At 43.5% G+C, this 22,429-nt stretch overlaps 1 protein-coding gene across 1 annotated transcript in view; it reads left to right on the top strand.

Annotated features, from left to right (window-relative positions):
• Nucleotides 1-21,580, top strand: part of MAP3K19 (mitogen-activated protein kinase kinase kinase 19) — a 54,171-nt gene extending 32,591 nt beyond the window's left edge. Inside the window, exons 9-13 of the mRNA XM_004589394.3 lie at nucleotides 4,613-4,653; nucleotides 6,823-9,234; nucleotides 13,625-13,774; nucleotides 14,914-15,611; nucleotides 21,459-21,580. Of these exons, the coding sequence (XP_004589451.3) occupies nucleotides 4,613-4,653; nucleotides 6,823-9,234; nucleotides 13,625-13,774; nucleotides 14,914-15,611; nucleotides 21,459-21,525 (3,368 nt within the window). The 3' untranslated portion in view covers nucleotides 21,526-21,580. The remainder of the gene's footprint in view (nucleotides 1-4,612; nucleotides 4,654-6,822; nucleotides 9,235-13,624; nucleotides 13,775-14,913; nucleotides 15,612-21,458) is intronic.
• Nucleotides 21,581-22,429: the final 849 nt, after the last annotated feature.

Here is a 22,429-nt window from a genome sequence, read left to right as displayed (position 1 = left end):
TTTTTTTGCAAAGATCTTTCTTGTAGGCAAGGTGTGTTCCTGAAGATAAAATTGTTGAGTGATAGTGTGGGTGAAATGTGCCATGTTTAAGAAGCAGCCAGAATTTTCCCAAGTAATTGTGCCACTTAAAAAAAACCTCACTTTCTTCATATTTTCTTGAATGTTTCATATTGCCAGTCTTGAATTTTAGCCCTACTATAGCTGTGCAAGGGTGTATCATTGTTATCCATTCATTTGTTTTTACTTAAATGCAGTTTTGGTTTCAACAATTGCATTTTATTTCTAAAATGTCTCTTTTCCAGATATTCTTTCTTCAATAGTGAGAGTATCATTTTTCATGATTCTTTTATTTCTACACACATTTGAAACACTGATCTTTTTATATTCTGTATTTGATCATTGCGTGATTGGACATTTCTGGGGTCCAAATGTGTTGTTTCTGATTTCTACTGACTTGTACTTTTGTTGATCCTTTTCCTTGAAGGTTTGAAAATCTTTATTGTGACATCTTTGACTGATGTTTATCTGTTGAAATTTTAGTGGCCTCTGTTAAGGACTTGAGCTTGCTTCTGTTAGGTTCCAGGGTCATTACTGACTTGAGTCCACCTTAGCCTTATTCCCGGATCCCTGAGTTAATGTGCGAGTGTAAGAACCCACTTCCAGCTACATGGAAGCCAAAACTTATTTAGCAAATAATGGCACTGATGCCTGCATTTCCCTTTAGGATAAGGTTGCCTTTGGAATTTGCTTACCACTCTGCTAAACCAATCGGCCAAAACCAACAGAGGTAAACCTATAATCCAGTAAGTTGCATTTATTGGCTTATTGCAAATAAGAAACTTGCATTCCAGAGGAACCATGGTGAATCCCATCAAATAAAAGAAAAAATGGAATAATTATTATTTTAAGCTTTTTGGAGAAGGGTACAATTAAAGTGACATTTTAAAAAATGATTTATTTAGCAGTCTGGCGATGGAAAGCTATGTACTCTTTCCCTCCCCTCCCCACCACCATGGATCTCTCTCTCAACCACATTCCCCTCTGACTCTTTCCACCCCTACCAGTGGCCCACCTGGATCTGCCATTCTCATCTCCTCACTTCTGTACATTGTAAGATTAAACAAACAGGGGGAAATGATCTATTTGAGACACACAGATAGAAAAATAAAGACCTTCCATCTGTCAATTTACTCCCCATATGCCCACAGTGAATGTTGACTAGGGCAGTTTTTATTTTAGAGGGAGAGAAGATGAAAGAAAGGGAGAGTGAGAGACAGAGAGATCTGTTACACACTGGTTTGATGCCCAAATGCCCACAACAGCAGGAGTTGGGATAGGCTGAAGCCAGGAGCCCAGCAATCAATCTGGTTTCCCATATAAGTAATAAAGACCAAAGCGAGCCACCAGTTTCTGCCTGCTAGAATCTACATGAGTAGAAAGCTGGATTTGGAAGTGGGACTAGGACTCAAATCCAGAAATTCCAACATGGGATGCAATGCGCCAGGGGTATCTTAACTGCAGAACTGAATGTCCAAGGTCTTATTCCTCAGAAATCTACAAAGTTGGTCTTGTGAAGAGAAGACATTTGGTTCATTTGTAAAGGTGTTCAGCTATGAGTAAAAGATTACTATCAGGGGCTGGTGCAGTGGCTTAACAGGCTAATCCTCAACCCTGTGGCACTGGCATTTCATAAGGGTACTGGCTTGCTCCCCGGCTGCTGTATTTGTTATTCACCTCTCTATTGATGACTTGGGAAATTAGCATGGGATGGCTCAAGTGCTTGGGACTTTTGCACCCATTTGGGAGGCCCAGAAGAAGCTCTTGGCTCCCAGCTAGGTCAGGCTGAAGCTGGAAGCTAAGAACTCAATCCAGATCTTCCATGTGGGTGGGAAGGGACCCAACTGTTTCCATCATTACTTGCTGTTTCCCAGGGTGCCCATTAGCAGGATCCTGGAATGGGGTGGTGGAGCTGGGACCCAAACCTGGATACTGTGATATGGGATACAGAGAAATCAAGCAGATTCTTAAATGCTAGACCAAACACTTTCTGCACTCTGTGATATTTTAAAAGGCTTTTGACCCACACCGTTAACTCCCCTACCAGAGAGATCCTTCCTCTATATTCCTGCTGTAAATCTTTCAGAGTACTTTTCATCCTGCATCTTTTCTAACCAACATTGGAAAGGTTTTCCACTTGCCACTTGCTGTTGTATGCCTCAACTGCTGTAATGTGTAGGGCTGTGAAGTCAGGGGTCAGGAACTTCATCATGTCTCCCAAACAAGTGCAAGGAACTCAGTACTTGGGCCGTCTTCCACTGCTTTTCCAGGGACATTAGCAGGGAGCTGGATTGGAAGTGGAGCAGCCAGCTCTTGAACTAGAATTCATATGGAATGCTGGCATCGTGACAGAACACCAGCCACTTCATTCCCCGTTTCAGAATTTATGACCCATGTAATTCAAACAGCTGTTTAGAGGCAATTAGACATGAATGTTTTCATATTTCTGTACAGTCCAGGCTTTCCAAACAAAAGTACTATGAACTGAGGCTGAAAGATAGCTGGCTGGCCAACACGTAGAGATCATAGACTTGGCAACCAGAGGCTGAACTCCCCAGCAGCTGTTTGCTTCCATTCTGAGCTAAGAAAACCTAGAGACACCTTTGAGAGTCCTCAAGACATCTGCTGACATTTCATAGTTGAGATCTGACTTTCTTTGATGTGAAAGATTGGCCCAGCCAACCTCTGTACTACCTCAGTCTCATCATTGCAGGATTCCTACTTGTGTTATGGGCAGGTACACTTCTGGCTGTCATTACCTATGAGAAACCAGGTGTGGGGAGCCACTATTGTGATGCTCTGAATAGTTGGGGTCCCAGCACAATGACTCAGCGGCTAAGTCCCTGCCTTGCATGCACCGGAATCCCATATGAGTGCCAATTCATGTCCTGGCTGCTCCACTTCCCATCCAGCTCCCTGCTTGTGGCCTGGGAAAGCAGTTGAGGGCGGCCCAATGCACTGGGACACTGCACCCGCGTGGGAGACCCGGAAGAGGTTCCTGGTTCCCGGCTTCGGATCGGCGTGCACCGGCCGTTGCAGTCACTTGGGGAATGAATCATCAGACGGAAGATCTTCCTCTCTGTCTCTCCTCCTCTCTGTATATCTGACTCTGTAATAAAATAAATAAATCTTTAAAAAAAAATCTTTTGAGAGAGGACAAAGTCACATGAACTTTTATGCAGTATGCTATTATTATAACTGCTCTATTATTAGTTGTCATTATTAGTCTCTTATTGTGCCTGAGTATAAATTTACTTTACATATTTACTGTATATATTTGTTTTTATTGAAAAGGCAGATTTACAGAGAGGAGAGACAGAAAGATCTTTCATCTGCTGGTTCACTCTCCAAGTTGTCGCAACAGCTGGAGCTGAGCTGATCTGAAGCCAAGAACCAGGAGCTTCTTCCAGGTCTCCCATGGAGGGGCAGAGTCCCAAAGTTTAGGACAATCCACCCTTGACTGCTTTCCTAGGTCACAAGCATGTAGCTGGAAGGGAAGTGGAGCTGCCGGGATTAGAATCGGTGCCCATATGGGATCCCGGGGCGTTCAAGACGAGGACTTTAGCCGCTAGGCCGCGCCGGGCCCTCAAAAGATTTTTTTTCTATCTTGCTCACCTGGCTTATTGTGAGGATAAGAGATGCTGTAACACCTAGGTGATGAGATGAAGTGAGGAGAAGGATGCAGGGATCATGACCTGATTCTTTAGGTTCTTCCTGAGCGTTGCTTGAACACAAGTGCTGTGATGCTGCGTCTCCCTGACGGGTTACCTGATAGCTGAGAGTGCTTGCAGATGGGAGCAGGTGGGAGGCATGCTTTGTGCGAATACACTGGACACAGAGAGGGCTCCCGACCCCGGAGATAGAGTCAGATGAAGTGACACTAAATCACACTATTTGCAAGGTTATGCAATTTGAGACTTATTTATTTCTGGGATTTTCAAATTAGTATTTTCAGACTTTGAAACTGCTGTTAACGGAATGATTGTATAAGACAAGCCTTCCTAGTGGCACAGCTGAAAGTTTTGTGTAACCATCCCCTGCTTGCCTCCAAGTGGATTCCACAGGGGGACAGAAAACAAAACAAAACCCTTTTAGTTTCTTTTTTTTTTTATTATTATTATTGGAAAGCCGGATATACAAAGAGGAGGAGAGACAGAGAGGAAGATCTTCCATCCGATGATTCACTCCCCAAGTAAGCTGCAACGGACCGGTGCGCGCCTATCCAAAGCCGGGAACCAGGACCCTCTTCCAGGTCTCCCACGCGGGTGCAGGGTCCCAATGCATTGGGCCGTCCTCGACTGCTTTCCCAGGCCACAAGCAGGGAGCTGGATGGGAAGTGGAGCTGCCGGGATTAGAACCGGCGCCCATATGGGATCCCGGGGCTTTCAAGGCGAGGACTTTAGCTGCTAGGCCACGCCGCCGGGCCCAACCCTTTTAGTTTCTACAACTTTTCCTCAAAGCCTAACATTTTGATCATTCTATCTACAAACTCTGGTTTAAGACCATGCTCTCTTTACGACCCCAAATACCCAATTATTGTGTGTTTCTCTTGTAGACTTTTCTACATCTTACACAAAGCAAAGTAGCCGAATAGAGGTAAGATTCGTTTTTGTATTTTTGACATAACTGAAATCAAAGAACCTTTCTTGTTAAAGATTAACTTCACCAAACAGTTCAGATGCCAGTCACCAGAAATTTCATCTCAGCAAAAATAACAACTCACAAAAGCTTTCTAGAGTAGTCAGTCACTCCTGGGGGATGATGGGTTTTTGTGGGTCTGGCTGTTTTGTGGTGTTTCCCATTCTGTCCATAATAAGATGAGCAACTCTCACAGACCCATTGTCAGTTGCTTTTATTTTTTTTAACCTACCTTGAAATTAGACAATTTTTTTTTTCCAGTAGTGGAAAGATTTGTTTTCCACTCGACAAAGTTTTTAGAAAGCTATGGTAGTCCTTCAGTTTTCTCAGTCATCTGTATCCCATCACCCTTGGGGAAAAAATATTGATGTATAGGTGCTGCTTAGTGTTACAAAAAGAAATTTGTTGGCCTTTAGAAAATTTACTGTGTGTTACTAGGGAAGTGTTTAAGAACCAGAGGAATCTGCCTTTATCTCTTAATTCATTTTTGAGAAGTGGCAAATGTCTATGTATGGGGAACTTTGAGCCCGTGGACTGTGTAAGGCCTACAAAATTATTTAGTATAGTTCTACCAAGGCAACCGCAGGCATGACTTGAAAGTCAATAAATCTATATCAGGGTAAAAGTTGATAATCTTGCCTGCTCCCAAAAGATGTTATAAATATCCAAAAGACCATTGACTACATTATGCTGCATCTTCTAATGTTTGAGGTTCTAGGGCCAGGTTCCTCTGCCTTCTGCCTTACACTTGACATGAGATTGAAAACTGAACATACGGACTCGTGCCCTGTAAATGTGAGTGTACCTCAACATTTGTGAGAAAATGGATTCCAAAGACAAGCTTATTTTGGTGCAAAAATTTTTTGGAACTCATGCATAACTCTCTCATTATGTGCATATTCATGAACTTTGTGAATCTCTCCATGTATTGTGATTAAATTGTAAACAGGAGTTTATAGCTTAATGCCTGTGAAGTTGAATTTTATACATTGAGTTACACTGACCTCTAGAGGTTGGTGATAATAAAAACTGTCTTAGTTTGACAGCAGTTGAAGGCAACGAAAAATGCAAAGCCAACCCAGATTGCTAATTTTCAAGTATGGGCGCCTTTCTTCACAGTAACACATAGGGATGGGTAGTTGCGTTCCAGTACAAATTTCTCACTAATAAATCATCCAGTGAGCATTGCTAAGAGCAGTTTTAAACTGTTCCTAGGGAGCTTTCAAAAATATGTTTTTTAAAACAAGATTTATTTATTTTTATTGAAAAGGCAGATTTTACCGAAAGGAGAGAAAAAGAGGTTTTCCATCTGCTGGTTTACTCCATAGTTGGGAGCCAGGAGCTTCTTCCAGGTCTCCTGAGAGGGTATTAGGGTCCCAATGGCTTGGGCCATCCTCTGCTATTTTCTCAGAAAGTGGAGCCACCAGGATATAAACTGGTGCCCATATGGGATGCTGGCAGCATAGGGCTGATTAGTTTGCCACACTACCATGCCAATCCCTAAAAAAAAAAAAAAAAAAAAAACCTTAAATCAGGGAACATTTAGCCTAGTGGTTAAGGCACCTACGTGAGAATGCTTGGATTCAAGCTCTGGCTCTGACTCCTCATCTCAGCCTCTTGACAATGGGGTGGTAGTGGCAATGACCAAGTGATTGGGTTCTTAAGCTCGGTGTGGGAGACTTGGGTTGAGTTTCTCCCTTCTCTCACCTCTGCCCACCGCAAGCTGAGGCAAATATTTGGGTAGTAAATCAGCAGGTGGCAGCCTCCTCTGTGTCTGCCTCTTTCTCTGTCCCACAAATAAATTTAACTTCTTAAAAGTATCTTAATTCTATGGAAAGTTAAAACAGAAAAGAAACAAAATGGTTCTTGAGTTTTTAGTTTCTGTATATCATTTACTCACAAATACATAGCCATAAATTTTTACATTTATAATTATCTTGGGTTTTAAATGCATTATCTTTTTTGGGTCTAAAAATCTCCTGGGAATGAGATTTTAGTTTTCAAATTATGTTCCCCAAGAAAACTTTATACTTTATTTAAGATACTTCTAGGGGAAAATTACATGTACATAAAAAAATTACATGTGCATATTTCTTCCTTCATTGCCTATCTTTTCTTTCCTTTCAGTTCCCTCTGCCACCACTGTCACTACAGCCCATTAGATCTGGTATCTTGACCATTCCCCCAAATCACAAGTTTCCAAAGGAGAGAGAAAGAAATATTTCAAGTCAAACATCCTTCGTACCTAAGCTATCCAAGCCTGGTAGTCCATCTAATGAGTTTAGTCCATCCAACACGCAGCAGGAAGCCCCAGGGAAGATGCTGGTGGATCAAACTCTCAGGTCATCGGACAGCTCCATTTGGTCAAGAAATATGTGCTCATTCCGGAAGGCTGACCATCTAAGACGATATTCAGAGGGGGAGGTGAACAGGCAAGCCAAGGAAGGAGGAGGATGGGACAAAATGGGCATCTCCCACTTTGAAAAGGGGCATTCTTTGGTGGCCTTTGAGAAATTTAAGGAAGACAATATTCCTGCAGATACAGCAGTGAAGAATGACGACCACGGTAGGGAAATGAGAAAAGCAGAAGAGAATTCTCTATCCATTTCATCAGGAAGGAAAGAGGATTCAGGAGTCAAAAACTACAAGCAGGATTTAGAAATAGTGTGTCCCATTCCAACTAATCTCCCAGAAGCCCAGCATTCAAGAATAACTGCAAACCCCAGTGAAAACATTACAAATGGAAAATCTGATTCAAAGAACATTTCATTACGTACGAGTGAAACAATGGAATCCAACAATATCTTACAGGAGCTTACTGTATCTAAAAGCTTGACCCATGCAGACTCTGATGGTTCCTTTGGGAAACTCCTGGGAGATCATGATGATGTGGAGACAGACATAAAAACATTGATAGCAGAAGAAACCAAGCCAGCAATGAATGCAATGGTGCCTCTTGCCCAGATCACTTTCCCAGGAGATAGAACCCCCAAGGAACCCGATGTAGCCAAACCTAGTCTCCAAAAAAGAAAGAGCACCATTCAGAGCAGTAGCCATGCTTGTCTTGCACATCCAGAGAATGACAAGCGTAAGCTGAATACTCACAGGAATAAGTTGGATTCCAAGACCAAGACAAGTAACAAGACACCTCAGAATTTCATGATCTCCAATGAAGGATTGAGTAAGCCTACTATGCATCAAGCCAGCATAAAAACTCAGGTTTTCCCTGCTTTGAGACTGGTCGATGCCAGGCCTCGGCAACAGCCCAAGTTTCAAAGGATTATGCCACAGATGGAAAAGAAGTCATCAGTTTACTGGATTCAGAAACCTAAAACGCCGTCATTTCCTTGCATCTGTAAAAATTCAGGGATAAAAAAATCACATACTCCTCTCTCTGTTCAACCAACTGAACAAAGACTGAGTTACCTAGATCTCAAATATAGCGACATGTTCAAAGAAATCAACTCAGCTGCTAATGGACCAGGAATCTATGAAATGTTTGGGACCCCTGTCTACTGTCACATGAGAGAAGCTGTCCGGCATGCAAACAGATATTACCGTGAGATATGCTCAGCTCCATCTGGTGGATCTGTCACCAACAAATGCCGGTCTTCACACAACGAAAGGAACAGCAATGGCAGAACAAGACTTCCCCAGAAAAGACTACATATCAAACCCCCAAAGGCTGCGCTTGGCATTAAACCAAAACCCAAAGTTTTAAGTGTTAAAGAAAAAGGATGCAGGTCTGTAGAGAGCAACCTGAAAGATGCTGAAGATGTTGCTGGTATTTCAGAACCAGGTCAACAGACAATGTCTCCAGAAAATGACTTTATATCCGTCAAAGATGAAGTTCAGCCCATGGACTTGGTTCAGTCTCCTGAGACATCTACTGAACGGAACGAGTCCCTTCTTGTTGAAGGAGTGTCCATAGAAGAGTCTGCTAATGGAAGTGTTTCTAGCAATCAGATACTCACCGTGAGCCTTAGAGATCTACAAGAACTGGAAGGGCTGTACTGTCAGACCTCGTGTGTCCCTTCGGAAAACAGCTGGGCACTGCCCAGAGAGAAGAGTTCTGACAAGCATATATTACAAGAAAAGCAAGATGCAGCATCTCTTGATAGCCTAAATGCCAGTCAAAGATTCGCTAACAACTTGGAGTCTGATACCTTTTCAGATGTTTCTAAAATGTTCATGAGTTTCCCTTTCCAAGAGAAACAAGAAAGGCCCTCTTCCCCAACATATCAACACAGGACACGTTCAGTGGATCACGATAGTTTTGCAAATAGGTCAATCAGATATCAATCACTCAGAAAAAATTCAGTTTCCCATGAAAGTCTGGACTCCGTAAAGAAGGAAGAATTGACTGATGAGCTCTTAGGCTGCCTAGTGGCAGAACTGTTAGCGCTTGATGAGAAAGATAACAGCTCTTGCCAAATAATGGCGAATGAAGCAGATCCTGAAAACCCAGACCATGTCCTCAGTAGGAGAGGATGTAGCACGAAGGGACTGGGCACAAACACAACAAATGTCAAGATGCAGGTTGGTATAATTAGAAGCAGGGTGGAAAAGACCCCAGAGACAATTTGGTTCAGGTCACTTATTTGCAAATGGGGAATCATTAATCTTACACACAGAGTGTTGGCCAAGCGTCAGTGTTTGGTCACAAGATTATCATCCACGTCCCCTGGTTTGCAGGTCAAGATATTTTTGTTATGTTATCTGATTTCAGAAACTTAGCTGAAGTCGGCATTGCAGTGTAATCACTTGCAATAAATTAAGATCATATAACATTAAACCAAAACCCAGAGTTGTAAGTGTTAAAGAAAAAGGCTGCAGGTCTGCAGAGAGCAATCTGTTTCAATAGGTCAGTATTTTATTCAGTGACAACATTTCCAGTCAATTGCAGATACTGTTTCAGTTATCAGCTGAAAGAGAATTATAGGTAAAGTATCACTGTAGGTTAAGTATGTGAGACAGGAAGAAGCAAATGTAGACCCTGTCCTATGAGCAAAATGTGCATATGAAGACTTGAAATGTACATTTCTCAAAGATTCGGGGCACATGGGTATTTTTTTCTCAGCTGCTTCATGACTTTGACACGAAAACATGAGTACAGTCTTCTGGGGTTCTGTGTCTGGGCTAACAGAAGACATAGTAGTACATAGAACAAAGCTCTCAAGAAATATTCAGCAAAAATTTTAGGGAGGAAAATGTTGCATTTTTGTTTTAGATGGATTTAGAGTGGATGGGAGAGAAGAATATCAACAGATTTGGGTTCTGTCTGTTTGACTTTTCCATTAAATTCATGAACTTCCTGTGACTAAGTTTTAAAGACAAAAATGGTAGGTCAAATTGAAGTGTTATGTATTGAACACTAATTCAGATTATGTCATGCAGAGTCAACATGATAGGGGTAGGATGAACAGTAGTTTTTTCAGCATTTGGGAGGGGGTAGCTGGATTTGCTGAACACTTAGCATTTAGGATGTATATTGTATTTTTTACATCAAAATATCCCTACAAGTACTAAAGGTGCTAATACATTCCCATTTAATGGATGGAGAAGTTAAGGCCCAGCAAGTCGTGCAGCAATTGAATTCAGCTCCAAGCTTTTAAACAATGTGCAGTGGGAATATTCCTTATCCTAATAGGCCAACTCCAATCTCTGGGTAAACTTGGGAGGCAGTTTTTTGGGAAATGGGGATATGTGTGTGCACACCTTGTTGTCAGAGATGAGCCTAGCATTTCACCATTTCAAACTGGAGAAGCAATCAACATGCCAGAAGACAGAATCAGCTCCTAATGCCACTGCAATCGCTGAGTCAAAAGTCTGACCTTTTGCGATCATTTCTCTGCCAAGCAGTCCTTAGACATTAGTTTAGATAGAATGTAGCAGAATAAGTAGGAGAAACATAGCTTGTGCTTTGGAGGCATGGGAACAGTCATGAGTAGGACACACCTGCCAGATCTCTGGTTTCCAAAGTGCCCTCCCATGTCTCTGAATCCTCATGATAATTTACTTACCTGTTTGAAGGAAAAGAGTGAAAGAGAGGGAGGGAAAAACAGAAAAGCAGGGAGGGAGGAAGAGAGAGAGAAAGAGAGAGAGAGACAGAGAATCTTCCATCCACTGTACCAGTAAAGATCAAAACAGCATTTTGGGGCAGCCACAATGGTTCAAAAGGCAAATCCTCCACTTACAAATGCAAGTGTCCCATGTGGGTGCTGGTTCATGTGCCAGCTGCTCCACTTCCCATCCAGCTCTCTAATTATTGCCTGGGAAATCAGCCGGGGATGACTCAAGTTCTTGGGACCTGCACCCATATGAGAGACCTGTAAGAAGCTCCTGACTTTGTACTGGCTCAACTTTGGCTGTTGCAGTCATTTGGGGAGTGAGCCAGTGGATGGACGATCCTTCTCTTTCTGTCTCTTTTTTTCTGTAGGTCTGTCTTTCCAATAAAAGTAAATAGATCTTTGAAGAAAAAAAAAAAAGCCCATTTTGATCCTGATAAGCCAACCGGAAAAGTAGTATTTATAATGTGAATTTGGGGGGATCCTGTTGTAATATACACATTGACTCAGTGCGTCTAGGGTGGATATTTCGCAGGATTAACAAGCTCCCACATAGGGTTTAGGCAGTTGGTCTGGGGATTCTCCTTGGAGTAGCAGCAAGGGTCTTTAGGACCATCGTTCCTTAACCTGTTCGGCTGGCCTTGACCAGTGAAGTCTGTGTGTATGTATGTGAGAGAGACTGCGATGCATGTTTGTGTATGTAAGTTTATGTATGTGTACATGCTTCTGGAGATCTGTATGTGCCTGAAGATATGTGTGTGTTGTGGAAAGAAAGAACAGACAACAGTCATCAGCTCAGGGAGTCAGCCGCCGTCACTTCCGTTGAGAGAGACTCAGGCAGGCAGAGGAACCGGAGAACTTTACAGCTGACAGGTGGGAAATCTTCACTGGAGGCTGTTGGCTTAGGGAAGCAGTAGTAGGGTGTACTGTGTAATCTGCTAGAGGTCATGTTTGACTTTGTCTGACTGATCCTAAGTTTGAAATGGTAAGTACAATTAGAAAAGCTAGTATTAATCAGCTCACAACTGTTTAGGACTGGTCATCACAAGCGAGGCTGTGAGACAGTGGTCTAACTTCCTTCAAGTCTGACTGAACCTGGCATGCTGGCTCCCTGTGCTGGTGGCCGTGGCTAACGGCTTGCTTTGCTGGGTTGGTTCCTACAACTGTAGGTCAGAAGGATATTTTATTTGTGGGGTGGCCATTGTTGGGTTGTATACTATCTCTCAGTACCTCTATGGATGAGTATGTGTGATATCTCTGTGTGCATGATGTTGACGGATTATGCAGCATTTAAATTTAGATCTATGTACACTTATAAAAACATGTTTGGACATGTGTATGATTATGTGTGTTTCTATTGTGTGGTCAGGTATTTGTATGCTTCTCTTCCTTTTTTATTTAAAAAAAAAGAGATGTATTTATTTTTATTGGAAATGAAGATTTACAGGGAGAAAGAAAGAGATATTGCATCTGTCGGCTCACTCCCCAAGTGACTGCAACAGCTGGAGCTGAGCTGGTCTGAAGCCAGGAGCCAAGAGCTTCTTCCAGGTTTCCCAGCTGGGTGCAGGGTCCCAAGACTTTGGACCGTCCTCTACTGCTTTCCCAGGCCACATGCAAGGAGCTGGAAGGGAAGTGGAGCAGCTGAGACATGAACCAGTGCCGATATAGGATCCTGGCACATGCAAGGCAAGGATTTTAGCCACTAGGCTACCATGCCGGGCCCTATGCTTCTCTTGTCTTTTTAGGAGCAGGTTGAATATGATGATCCTGAAGACAGGGTTGAGGGTGGGGACCTGGAAGATAGCACACACTACCATGATCTTGCATTATAGGGACCTGTGGAAGGTCATTCTCAAAAGCCACAGGCTTGCAGGACTGTGTGAGTCAAGAGATGAATAGACCTATGGCTTTTACCTATAAAATACAAAAGACAAAATGTGCTTTAGAAATGTGTATGATTAGGATCCAACATGGTGGCACAGTGGATTAAGTCATGGCCTGCTACATTGGTATTCCATGTGAGCACCAGTTTGAGTCTAGCTCCCTGCTAATGCATGTGAGGTGGAAGTAGAGGATTGTCTGAGTACTTGGGTACCTGCCACCCACTTGGGAGACCTGGAAGGAGTTCTGAGATTCCTGGCTTCAGCCTGGCCCAGCTTTGGCCATTGTGGTCATTTTGGGAGTGAACCAACAGATGGAAGAGTTCCCTCTCTCTCTCTCTTTTTTTTCCTCCCTCTGTAACTTTGCCTTACAAGTAAATGTATAGGAAGGAAGGAAATAAGGACGGAAGGAAGGAAGGTAGGAAGGAAGGAGAGAAGAAAGGAAGGAAAGAAGAAGGAAGGAAGGGATATAAGTAACAACTAATATATTACATAGTTAATGGTTTTTAAAAATTTATTTTGGAGAGAGACCAAGCTTTCATCTGCTGGTTTACTCTGTCCACATTGTTCTCTTAGCTGGGATAAAACCAGAAGCCTAGAAATCAGATTAGGTCTTCTGTTAAGTTAATCGGAATCCATTTGCTTGAACTATCCCTGCCGACACCAAGTTTCTGTACCATTAGGAAGCTGGAATCAGGGGTAAAGCTGTCTTCTAGGCCAAACATCTGCTCCCAAATGGTCATTTTTAAAGAAATCTTTGTCTCAGAAAGTTATACATGAATGGTCAGAATGTCCATGGACAGACTTAAAAGGAGGACTCTAGCAAAAAAAAAGGGGGGGGGTCTTATTTATTTATTTGACAAATAGAATGACAGAGAAAAGTCTTGTATCCACTGGTTTACTGGAAAACCCTACTTTCTCTTCCGTCTCTACCTCCCAGTAACTTGGAGTTTAATAAGGATCTTCATCTCATTCTTACAGAGGTATAATAATGGGTTCAGGATACTTGACGGGGAGAAGCAGTTTCTCAGTGCAAATGAAAAGAAGACAGTTTCTGAGACTAGTTTAAAGAATGAAGACTCTATCCTGTGGACCAAGGGTGAAGTCCTTGGGAAGGGAGCCTATGGCACAGTAAGTTAAACTGCAAACTTGAAGTCAGAACTCCCTTCTCTTCCTCAATCTCTCCCTGTTCCCTCACCCTGCTCTTCACTTCCCTTCTGCCCACACTCTGTTTTTATTTTTTTACTTTTAATATTGTTTACATATTTGAGAGGGATGCATGCCCATGTGCCCACACTCTTGTACTTAGCAACCTTTCAGTTGAAAGAGAAAACCCGATCCAAACCAGCTTGCAAGAAGTATGTTTATTGTCTTATGCAATGGAAAAGTCTAGAGTAGTTTTGCTTTTGTGCAAAAATATTTTCATAGGCCAAACTATGTCATAAGACTCAGGTTTTATTTTCTATTTAGCCTCATTCTCAGGCTCCATATGACAGTATAATGGCCATTGCATGTTTAACTTCTTACCCTCGCAGGTTCAGGTTCAATGGGAAAATATTTCTCCCTTCAACAGCTCAATATGTTCTTGGAAGCTGTAAGAGTCATTACTGGGTATCCAAAGCAAAGGATGTTCCTTACATTTTGTGAATTGGATGTGAGACCACCTAAAATCTAGCACTTTGGCTGGTATTTGCATAGATGTAAACAACAGATTGTCCTCCGAAGAAGACCTGTACAATCTCTCTCACTGTAGATAGTCCAGGAATCAGTGAGAATGTAGGAAGACCAGAATCACTGAGACCGTATTAGAAGGGTGAATGTCACCACCTGCTTCCTTCCTTCTCCAGAGAGGTTTAAGGCTGAACTAGCCAAATTTCTTTTGCTCTGTGAGGACCTTTCTCAATCTCATACAGCTGTTAGAGAAATCCACGAGTGAAAAATTGTGACCTCAGCTGTACAGATAAGAAAAGCTGAAGTCATGTGGGCTATACAGCTTAAGATAAGTTATGTAGCTGGCAATGGGGATGCCAAGATTCTAACCAACCCAAAGCATGTGACTCCAAGCCCACGTGGCATCGGTCCCCCAGGCCACTCATCTCCATCTCCTGCTGAAGTACTGTAGTTGCTTAAATATTCTGCATTTTTATGGGGATGCATCAACTTTGACAAGACAAGGATGTGGGAAAAGAAGGGAGAGTCAAGTGTCACACAAGACATTGTGTGAACCAGTTACATTATGTGAATTTAATGAGATCTGGCTGTGTTTCTAGGTGTACTGTGGTCTCACTAGCCAAGGGCAGCTAATAGCTGTGAAACAGGTGGCTCTGGATACCTCTGACAAGTTAGCTACTGAAAAAGAATACCGGAAACTTCAGGAAGAAGTAGATCTTCTCAAAGCACTGAAACACGTCAACATTGTGGCCTACTTGGGGACATGCTTGGAAGAAAACACTGTAAGCATTTTCATGGAGTTTGTTCCTGGCGGCTCAATCGCCAGTATTATAAACCGGTTTGGGCCGCTGCCGGAAATAGTGTTCTGTAAGTATACGAAGCAAATTCTGCAAGGTGTTGCTTATCTCCATGAGAACTGTGTGGTACATCGAGATATCAAAGGGAATAATGTCATGCTCATGCCAACTGGAATCATAAAGCTGATTGACTTTGGCTGTGCCAAGCGTTTGGCTTGGGCAGGCTTGAATGGCACCCATAGTGACATGCTTAAGTCTATGCATGGGACTCCATACTGGATGGCCCCAGAAGTCATCAGTGAGTCTGGCTATGGCAGGAAGTCCGATATCTGGAGCATCGGGTGCACTGTGTTTGAGATGGCCACAGGAAAGCCACCCCTGGCGTCCATGGACAGGATGGCAGCCATGTTCTACATCGGAGCTCACCGAGGGCTGATGCCTTCTCTGCCTGCAAACTTCTCAGAAAACGCAGCCGACTTCGTGCGCGTGTGCCTGACGAGGTGAGAAATTGGAAGCAGGAAGGGGAGGGTGAATGCCCAGCGATTACGAAGAGCTGACATTCCTCTTGCAATTGAGGGCCCAGTAAGACCTTTGCCTTGATAAGGAGGTTGAGGAGGAGCAGTTTGGTGGTGAGATGCTCATTAACAGGCATATGGGATGATTGTGCCCATCGTTGTAACTGGGTATAGGGAGCAGTGCTTTAAGCAGGCAGCACCTCCGTCTGATCAACTCCTGACAACACCTCCCCAGATCAATGGGCTTGCCAATGTGCTAAATAATTACATAATCACCATGGCCCATGCCTTCCTACAGACTGGTGCTGGTGAAATGACATCACTTTGCTTTTAAAATGAGAAAACCAGCTTGAGCCAAACTTTCACTTGGAATGTTTCAAACATCAAGTTAAGGAGTGTTTGGGGAAGCAGAAAAGCCCTTAAAAAAAAAAAAAAAAAAGCCTTCCTGCTTTGCCCTTTCCTTTCTCCTCTCTATGGAATAAATTTTTGGTTAAAATGTTAAAGTGGCAAGTGAGCAAGGATGAACTAGTGCTCTGGTTTTCAAACTTTGGGTCAAGCCTCCTCTGATTATTTAAAATACAAACGAAGAGCATAGAGCATCAAAAGTCTAGAGAGAGAGTTCTGGTTCAAGTGTGTGTGTGTGTGTGTGTGTGTGTGTAATGGAGGAGACCTGGAGAGTTAGGTTGGGGTTTCTGGCCCCTATAAGAAGATGAAAAGCAAAATAATACTACCTACCCAGTGAGGCTCAATATCTGGTTACAAGAACAGCACACCCGAGGCTCAACCTTAATTTTCTGTCTTTTAAGGAAGTGTGCTTTCTTATCCCTGGGTGAAAACCCCGCGTGGAGCTTTTAGTAAGCACCAAGGGCCACCCCAAGCTCACAGGAGATTCCTTTTCCCTTTCTGAATGATGCTGGAAATCCACAGGCTTCCCGTGTGCTCAAGGATGTGCCTCTCTGCCATGTGCAGCCCCCCGCCCCGCCCACACCTGTGAGCCTGTCCTGGCAAGGCCCTGTGGATGAGAGCAGCAGCACGTGCTCCAGGCATGCAGCTCTGGACATCACTGGGTGCAGAAGCTTCCCTTGTTCCAGTGTGGATTTTGAGCACGGAGCTTTGGAGCTGCCTAACCCCACAACAAAAACTCCGCAGGAGGGATAGTGTGGTGTTACGAATATCATCCGGATCAGCTCTAGATTTGAAGGTTAATATTTTTTTCTTAAAATCTATTTATTTATTTGAGAGACAGAGTTACAGAGAGAGGGAGAGAGAGAGAGATCTTCTGTATGTTATTTCACTCCCTAAGTAGCCCTAACAATTAGGGCCAGGCTGAAGCCAAGAACCTGGAACTCCATCCAGGTTTCGCCTGTAGGTGCCTGGTGCCAGGCGTTAGCAGGAAGTTGAACTGCAAGCAGAGCAGCTGGTATTGAGACTGTATGGGGTGTCAGCATCACAGCCAGCAGCTTAATCAGCTATGCCGCAGTGCCAGCCTTGAAGGCTAATCATAAAGCTTGTACAGCTACTGTAGTTGCCTTATTCTGAATCTGACAATTAGGTATTATTGACTCACAATAGAAATCACCTGCTGGGCCCGGTGCGGTAGCCTAGTGGCTAAAGTCCTTGCTTTTCACACACGGGGATCCCATATGGGCACTGGTTCTAATCCTGGCAGGTCCCACTTCCATCTAGATCCCTGCTTGTAACCTGGGAAAGCAGTGGAGGATGGCCTTGGGGCCCTGAACCTGCATGGGAGACCCTGAAGAGGCTCCAGGATCCTGGCTTTGGATTGGTTCAGCTCTGGTCATTGTGGCCACTTGGGGAGTGAATCAGTGGATGGAAGATCTCTCTCCTCCTCTCCGTATATCTGACTTTCCAATAAAAATAAATCTGCTTTTAAAAATCACTTGCTAGGTTTTCTCATTTTCCTTCAAGTTTCTCTTACATTCTCACATATACACCCACACAAAGCTTTAGATAGAGTGCAATTTTGGGCCTGGTACAATGGTTCAATTGGTTAATCTTCACCTGCAAGCGCCAGCATCCCATATGGATGCCAGTTCATGTCCTGGCTGCTCCACTTCTCCTCCAGCTCCCTGATTATGGCCTATGTAAGTAGCAGAGGATGCCCCAAGTGCTTGGGACCTGCATCCACATGGGAGACTCTGAGGAGACTCCTGACTGCTGGCTTCAGATCGGGTCAGTTCCAGCCTATGTGGCCATTTGGGGAGTGAAACAGCAGATGAAAGATCTTTCTGTGTCTTTCTCTCTGTAAACTACCTTTCCAACAAAAATAACTAAATCTTAGACAAAAACAAACAAAAAAAACAGTGGAATGTTTTATTGCTTTGCTTTTGAACCATTCCTTCACAAACTAAGCAATACAAAACCCACATAATTTATAACAGGATTGATGTGAAAGTTAAGTCAAACCATATATATAAACAGCTTAGCACAGTATGGGGCACACAGGACTCCACAGGGAGAAAACTAACACCCTTTACCTAATTTGTGCCATATGCATACAATTACCTCCTGAAACTCTGTGGCAAAGATCCTAAGGGTTCCAGCATCTCACATGATGTGGTAACAATGGGCCTTGGGGTGTATGGATGGCCAGAAACTAAAGTCCGGGGCATTCCTAAGATTCCTAGAGGTCATTATGAACATTCCAGGAGCAAGGCTTGCCCAGAACACAAATGCACGTGTGGAAGCAATGAGAAATAAGTGCAAATGCAGGTCCTGCTACTGGTAGGCTGAAAATTCTGGAAAGCCAGGCCAAGTTCAGCCTTCCTGAATTAGAGAGTGAAGGTTGGATGCTACAAGGCATTTGAGGTAGAGAGTCACCTGCAGAAAACATGCGCTGAAAGGTGTTATAGAGAGGCTATTGCTGAGGCCAAAAGGCCAGGCAGGCACCCAGAGCTGGGACTCTGACTGCGTTGATTCAGTGGGATTGTAGGACTGGCAGGGGAGAAGAGTGCCAGGACTTCGTGGCTCTGAGTGTGGGTGATGTTAAAAATAACAGAAAAGTTATAAGAACAGGAGAGAAGTTTTTTTTAAGATTTATTTATTTTTATTTGGAAAGTCAGATATACAGAGAGGAGGAGAGACAGAGAGGAACATCTTCCGTCCAATGGTTCACTCCCCAAGCGGCCGCAATGACTGGAGCAGAGCCAATCCAAAGCCAGGATCCTGGAGCTTCTTCTGGGTCTCCCTTGCGGGTGCAGGGTCCCAAAGCTTTAGGCCGTCCTCAACTGCTTTCCCAGGCCATAAGCAGGGAGCTGGCTGGGAAGCAGGGACGCCGGGATTAGAACTGGTGGGCATATGGGATCCTGGTGCATTCAAGGTAAGGACTTTAACCGCTACGCTATCGCGCCAGGTCCAGAGGAGAAGTTTGAAAATGGCCCCCTTCATCTAGAGATGTTTGAAATTATGGAATTGGAGCTGAAGAGAGTCAACTAAAATTGGAAGTATGCCAGAGTCCAGCTCCGGCCCGGGGTTCAGAACTCGTGAAGTGTGCGTGGAGTCGGAGCAAAGAGAGAAAGAAAGAGACGGACCACTAGGATTCCATGATGATAGTGGACGACGCAGTAAAGCTGTCTGCTTTATTTATACAGAACCAGTCAAACTCTGGCTCAGACTTTCCACGTCATGGTCAAGTGGGTGTTTCTAAGGACGACCCTGCCATCTGCTTTATCCAAAAACAATAGAAATTCCTGCTACAATTCTTATCCTACAACCTAATCTTGTATCACAAAGAAAAGGAGAACCTAAAGATTAAGGAAAGAATGAAACTCTAAATACACGTCCCTTGATTAGCATAAGGTCAATGGGGACAGCCAAGACAGTAGGAATAATAGAAGGCCCTTTTGTAAGACATTATCATTGACATTAACCTCCAAGCTCACATTGTGTAAAAAGTCAGTCTCACAATAGCAAAAATGCCTGGGCAGATTAGAATTCTTCCGCAGGGTGGTCCGGTATCCATGCAAAGGAAGGTGGAGCTGCATCCAGGTGACTGTAGACATCCGCTGGGCCCTGCCTCAGCGGGAAGTTCCTTGTGGCCCTGCCTACAATGGAACAATGTCCTCACACCCTCGTGTCTCCCACATCCACTGCACGGACCCCAACAGAAGTACATATTTAAAAATCAATAGGAGGGGTCCTGGATTGGTAACCTAGTGGCTAAAGTCCTTGCCTTCCATGTGCCAGGATCCCGCATAGGCATTGGTTCATGTCCAGGCTGCTCCACTTTCCATCCAGCTCCCTGCTGGTGGCCTGGGAAAGCAGTAGAGGATAGCCCAAAGCCTTGGGACCCTGCACCCGCACGGGAGACCCAGAAGAAATTCCAGGCTCCTGACTTCAGATTGGCTTAGCTCCAGCCTTTGTAGCCACTTGGGCAGTGAATCAACAGATAGAAGATCTTTCTCTCTGTATCTTCTTCTCCATAAAAGTAGTGAAAAAACTTCCCAAGCTGAAGGAAGTGATTTGAAAGGTGTATGTTGGATCGTGGAATGTGCATGGCATCAGGGTAGTATGGAACTGGAGAAAGGAGCGAGGCACACGAGGTGGATAGGAGTCACTCTAGAATGGGAGAAGAACTGAGATTACAAGTTTCCACTGGTCTAAGCAGAGACTGCTACAGGTAGGAGGGAGGAACAAATATTCCAAAAGCAGCAGAGATGATGGGAAGGGAGGAATTTATTTTGTTTAATAGCAGTATTGGCTAGAGAACAATTTAGGAAGTAATAAATGGTGAAAGAAACACTAATAAGCTTGACTGTATCAGGGATATTGGATGGAATATTAGAATTAGAATGACAATCAGGTGGAAAAGAGGATTTTTGAAATCAAGCAGGACCTCCTGATGATAAGAAATAATGTATAAAAATGAAAGCAAAAAAAAACCTTATTTAAAAATTTTAATTTCCATTTTTATTTCTATTTTCACCTAAAAAGTGATCCAGTGGTCAATTTGCTTTTACAGTTATGAAAAGATAACTGATTTTTACCACCAGAATGCTTTGGGAATTAGGCATTGCAGCTGAACATTGACTACTTCATTAGTTCGTTGTCTGGCTCATAGTCTACTTCATGACTTCTTAAAGAAGAAAACTAAGCTACAATAGTACTGAGGAGTGGTCTCTCTTTATTCCGTGCGTGTCTAGGAGTGCCCAGACTGAATTACTGGAGTAAATCACCAAAGTATATTTCAACATCTTTTAAAAGTCTTTTCAATTATGGATTCTTAATAGCTACTGAATTTTGAAATATGGTGCCACTGTTTAAAAACATACAGAGAGGGGGACTTTTAAAAGTTCATAGGAAAATACTCATTACAATTTTTAGTATTTGAAACCACTGTTTCACTGCCTGAATGCTCATACTAGCTGGATGTGGGAGCTGAGAAATCAACCTAGGTCTCCCGCATAGGTGGCAGGGACCTAAGAACATCTGCAGGATACGCATCAGCAGGAAGTTGGAGAGTTGGGAGCCAAAGCCAGGCACCCTCATCCACTCTGCATGTGATGTGTGTCCCATCTGGCATCTTGACTGCCTGGCCCAACTCCTGCCCTTGCTTGATCTTTTAATTCCAGTTTCCATGCCTTTTGATACATTATTGTTTAATTTTCCTGGAGAGTTAGATTAGTGTTGTTGTCACCATTTGACTGTGAAGGAGAGTTTGAATGTTTTCCTTAAGACACTTCAACACTAGACTCCCATTTGTCTGTCAGAGGTTGTACTTCCAGTTTTACAGTGGGCATTTGAGTGGATCTTGCAGAGCTCAGGGCTGTCACTTGATCTGATGGTCCTTCTAAGATGCTGTTTCCTTCCTAGGGACCAGCATGAGCGGCCTTCTGCCCTCCAGCTCCTGAACCATTCCTTCATGAAGAGAAGCCACTGAACCTCCATCCACAGTGTCTCCCCAATTCCACTGGAGATGCTGTTACCGCTTCACTGTGGGTTGTGATGGTTAAGGGAGCTTTGTTTTCTTCCTGCAAATTCAGGCTAGTCTCCCTATTCAGGTCCTGCAGTGTCACTAACTCAGTTCCATTTTAAGCATTCATAAGCTTTGGGCATGATTAACCCCCGTGCAAGAAAAGAAAGTCTTCTTCAGCACAGGGAAATTATTCTAATGTTTACAGTTTGTGTAGAAACTACACCCTCTCTTACTTTATTTTCCTTCTGCTTTTGGACAGTTCTAAGGTCTTTAGTCAAAAAATAAATGGCAAAAACACCTTATGTTTTCTTGCCTGGTGAGTAAAGACACTTAATTCTTGCCAAGGGGACTAGAGCAAGGTGAGAAGGAAAGTTCCAAGAAAGGGTAGATTGTTTACGTGGGCAGCAATCCTAATTGTAAAGATCTCAGGGGCTTTCAGGTCTAATAGCAGCAGCAGAGGGTCTTAGCATCTCATTAGCTGAGGGTCCCAGAACTCCAGACTCTCCCACGAGCTGGAGTATTTAAGGTGAGGCCACAAAGCTGAGGCTGCCTTCTCTGTAATTAGTCACAGAATGCTCGCGGGACCCCACCAATTTATAGCTGAACCAAGTCTTCAGCATGTCTGGAACTAGCTAAGCCTGAATCGGCTGGTGGGGGGGATAAAGATCTGAGAAAAGATGAATGGGTCTGCATGTAAACATTATGAGAGATGTTTACCCATCTCATTTGAATGAAACACCATCTGTGAAGAGGTCACTCTTCAAACATTGCTTTTCAGAATGTTGGTAAAACTTCCAGAAGTGAAAGTTACCAAGACTATGTATTCCAAGCCCTTTCCCTTTAAGTTGGTGTGCTAGACGGTTTTGCT

This window comes from Ochotona princeps, chromosome 5 (assembly GCF_030435755.1).
Source record: "Ochotona princeps isolate mOchPri1 chromosome 5, mOchPri1.hap1, whole genome shotgun sequence".
NCBI classification, from domain to species: Eukaryota; Metazoa; Chordata; class Mammalia; order Lagomorpha; family Ochotonidae; genus Ochotona; species Ochotona princeps.
This window is presented reverse-complemented; position numbering and strand designations above follow the sequence as displayed.